Source organism: Amblyomma mixtum, chromosome 5, assembly GCF_055824585.1.
Source record: "Amblyomma mixtum isolate Tamu chromosome 5, ASM5582458v1, whole genome shotgun sequence".
NCBI lineage: Eukaryota > Metazoa > Arthropoda > Arachnida > Ixodida > Ixodidae > Amblyomma > Amblyomma mixtum.
In genome coordinates, this window is record NC_143016.1 from 179,404,761 (window position 1) to 179,407,429 (window position 2,669).

A 2,669-nucleotide genomic window follows, 5' to 3' on the forward strand; every position below is an offset into this window, starting at 1 on the left:
TTCTGTATGCGTGGCAACCTTTTGTGGTAAATGAAACACTAGCAGCTGCGGCCTCCAAAGTGACGATCTCTGAACCTCTTTCTATGTCACTGCAGGGCATTGAGAAGTTATTTTGCCTAAAGCGTCTTATGTTTTATTATGTGTCTCCCTCTGTGTACAGGAAATGTAGCAGTCAGCTACAGCACAAAATGTAACACAATGAAGACAACATGAGCATTACGTCGTGCCCTGCCACCAACTAGCCCTACCACAAGTTACATTTAGTTCAGTTGCAAGTTATTGCAAAGCACGCGTCTAAACAGGAAGGCACGAGACACTTCCCACCTTTCGAACCTCTGGGAACTGCCATTTAGCTAGCTGTACCAATAATGCGCAGTGAATGTCTCATGCTGGGCTGTGAAAACATACTAACAACCGAAGTAACCCTGATATTTCCTGCACGCTGCAGTGTCTGCCGTCAATACCTGTCACACAAAACAGAGCCATGTTAATCCTTTTTCTAAAATGATCATGAGGTGAATACATACATGTAACGTCTCTTATTAAAAAAGGAAGGCAGGAGACACTTCTCACCTTTCGAACCTAAGTGAACTGCCATTTAGCTAGCTGTACCAATAATGCGCAGTGAATGTCTCATGCTGGGCTGTGAAAACATACTAACAACCGAAGTAACCCTGATATTTCCTGCACGCTGCAGTGCCTGCCGTCAATATCTGTCACACAAAACAGAGCCATGTTAATCCTTTTTCTAAAATGATCATGAGGTGAATACATACATACAGACGGCAGGTGGGCTCGGAGACTGTGCCACAGCGCAGTTCGCTAACCGCTTCCCTTTCACCATGCAGATCATTATCTGTCTAATCAGCAACCTGCTGATTCCCGCCCTAGCTTGTGTATCTCCGGGTGCCTCGTCAGGACGGGCCTTCCACTGCTACGAAGATGGGGCGGCCATATACCACCCCTTCCCCGGTTTCAACTCATCGCCATTTCCGTCAATCTTATTCCTGGAACCTGAGATGCCTGTCCTCGAACAACCCTGGAAAGCCTCATCGCCATCAAGAGCAGCCAATCCGCCAGCTATAAATGAGGAGCCACCGTCGATGCAGTTTTGTGGGCTCGGAGACTGTGCCACAGCGCAGTTCGCTAACCGCTTCCCTTTCGCCATGCAGATCATCATCTGTCTAATCAGCAACCTGCTGATTCCCGCCCTGGCTTGTGTATCTCCGGGTGCCTCGTCAGGACGGGCCTTCCACTGCCACGAAGATGGGGCGGCCATATGCCACCCCTTCCCCGGTTTCAACTCATCGCCATTTCCGTCAATCTTATTCCTGGAACCTGAGATGCCTGTCCTCGAACAACCCTGGAAAGCCTCATCGCCATCAAGAGCAGCCAATCCGCCAGCTATAAATGAGGAGCCACCGTCGACGCAGTTTTGTGGGCTCGGAGACTGTGCCACAGCGCAGTTCGCTAACCGCTTCCCTTTCGCCATGCAGGTCAGTCAAACATACGCACTCTATGCTAAAAAATCGAGCAATTACTTCTTGGTACAGCTCCCGAGCTCACAGTGTTGTGTCGCAATTGCTTCTGAATGTGCCCATGTTGTCCGCCTGTTACTAACCCTATCCGGTGATGTAGAAACAAATCCTGGCCCTGCTAACCTAGACACTGTCCTGACCGAATTGCAAAAACTAACCGCAGGCCAAGCGCTACTTGTAGAAGAGATAAAGGATCTTAAAGTACAGCTGACAACAACAGACAAAACAATAAACGACCTTAACAACCGCATGATCGATTTAGAGGCCCACTATCACACCCTCATGCCCCTACGCCAAGACATAGAAACCCTGCAAGCGACCTCAACTGAAACAACTCACCTTGTTTCAGAGCTAGAGGCTCGCATTGATGATGCTGAAAACCGATCACGCCGTTGTAATCTGATCTTCTACGGAATCCCTGACACCACTACTAATGAGACATATGCTCAGTCTGAGGAACTAGTCATCCAGATTTGTCATGAAAACTTACAAACTGATATTAACCCCGCAGACATAGAACGGGCACATCGTTTAGGGAAACATTCAGAGGACCGGAATCGCCCAATAATAGTAAAGTTCATGCACTGGAAAACTAAAGACGCTCTTCTATCAAAAGGCCGAATGCTGAAAGGAACAAAATTCAGTATAGGCGAAGACTTCACTCGCCCCGTCCAGAAAGCAAGAAAACATCTGCTGGCATTCGCGAAATCCAAATCAGTAGCTTACTCTCTACGTTACAAAACCTTGTGCATCGGCCCAAAACGGTACATTTTCGACGAAGCTTCGAACAGTGTCACAGAAATTCAGTAGCAATCATCCCGTTTCTTAAAGGTAAAAAACAAACCACGACCAACATCTAGATTTAACCTTTCATTATCCGTAGTTTACACCAACGTTCGCAGTTATCTTCCAAAGCGAGAGCTCGTGTCCAAAATCATATCATCAACAGGCAGCAATGTGGTCATCTTAACAGAAACCTGGCTAAAAAATTACGTCACCGATACCGAAGTTTTGGCAGACCTACCTGACTTCCAAGTTTTTCGAAATGACCGCGAAGGATCAAGGGGCGGTGGTGTTCTCATAGCCGTTCATAACCAAATTTTATGTACTATGATAAATATCAAATCAAAG

The 2,669-nt window shown here is 47.0% G+C and overlaps 1 protein-coding gene across 1 annotated transcript; it reads left to right on the forward strand.

Annotated features, from left to right (window-relative positions):
- Nucleotides 1–1,114: 1,114 nt before the first annotated feature.
- LOC149344937 (uncharacterized) lies at nucleotides 1,115–2,372 on the forward strand. The gene has a single exon (XM_089542687.1). The coding sequence runs from the start codon at nucleotides 1,167–1,169 to the stop codon at nucleotides 2,346–2,348; it is 1,182 nt and encodes a 393-aa protein (XP_089398813.1). The 5' UTR covers nucleotides 1,115–1,166; the 3' UTR covers nucleotides 2,349–2,372.
- The last annotated feature ends 297 nt before the right edge of the window (nucleotides 2,373–2,669 follow it).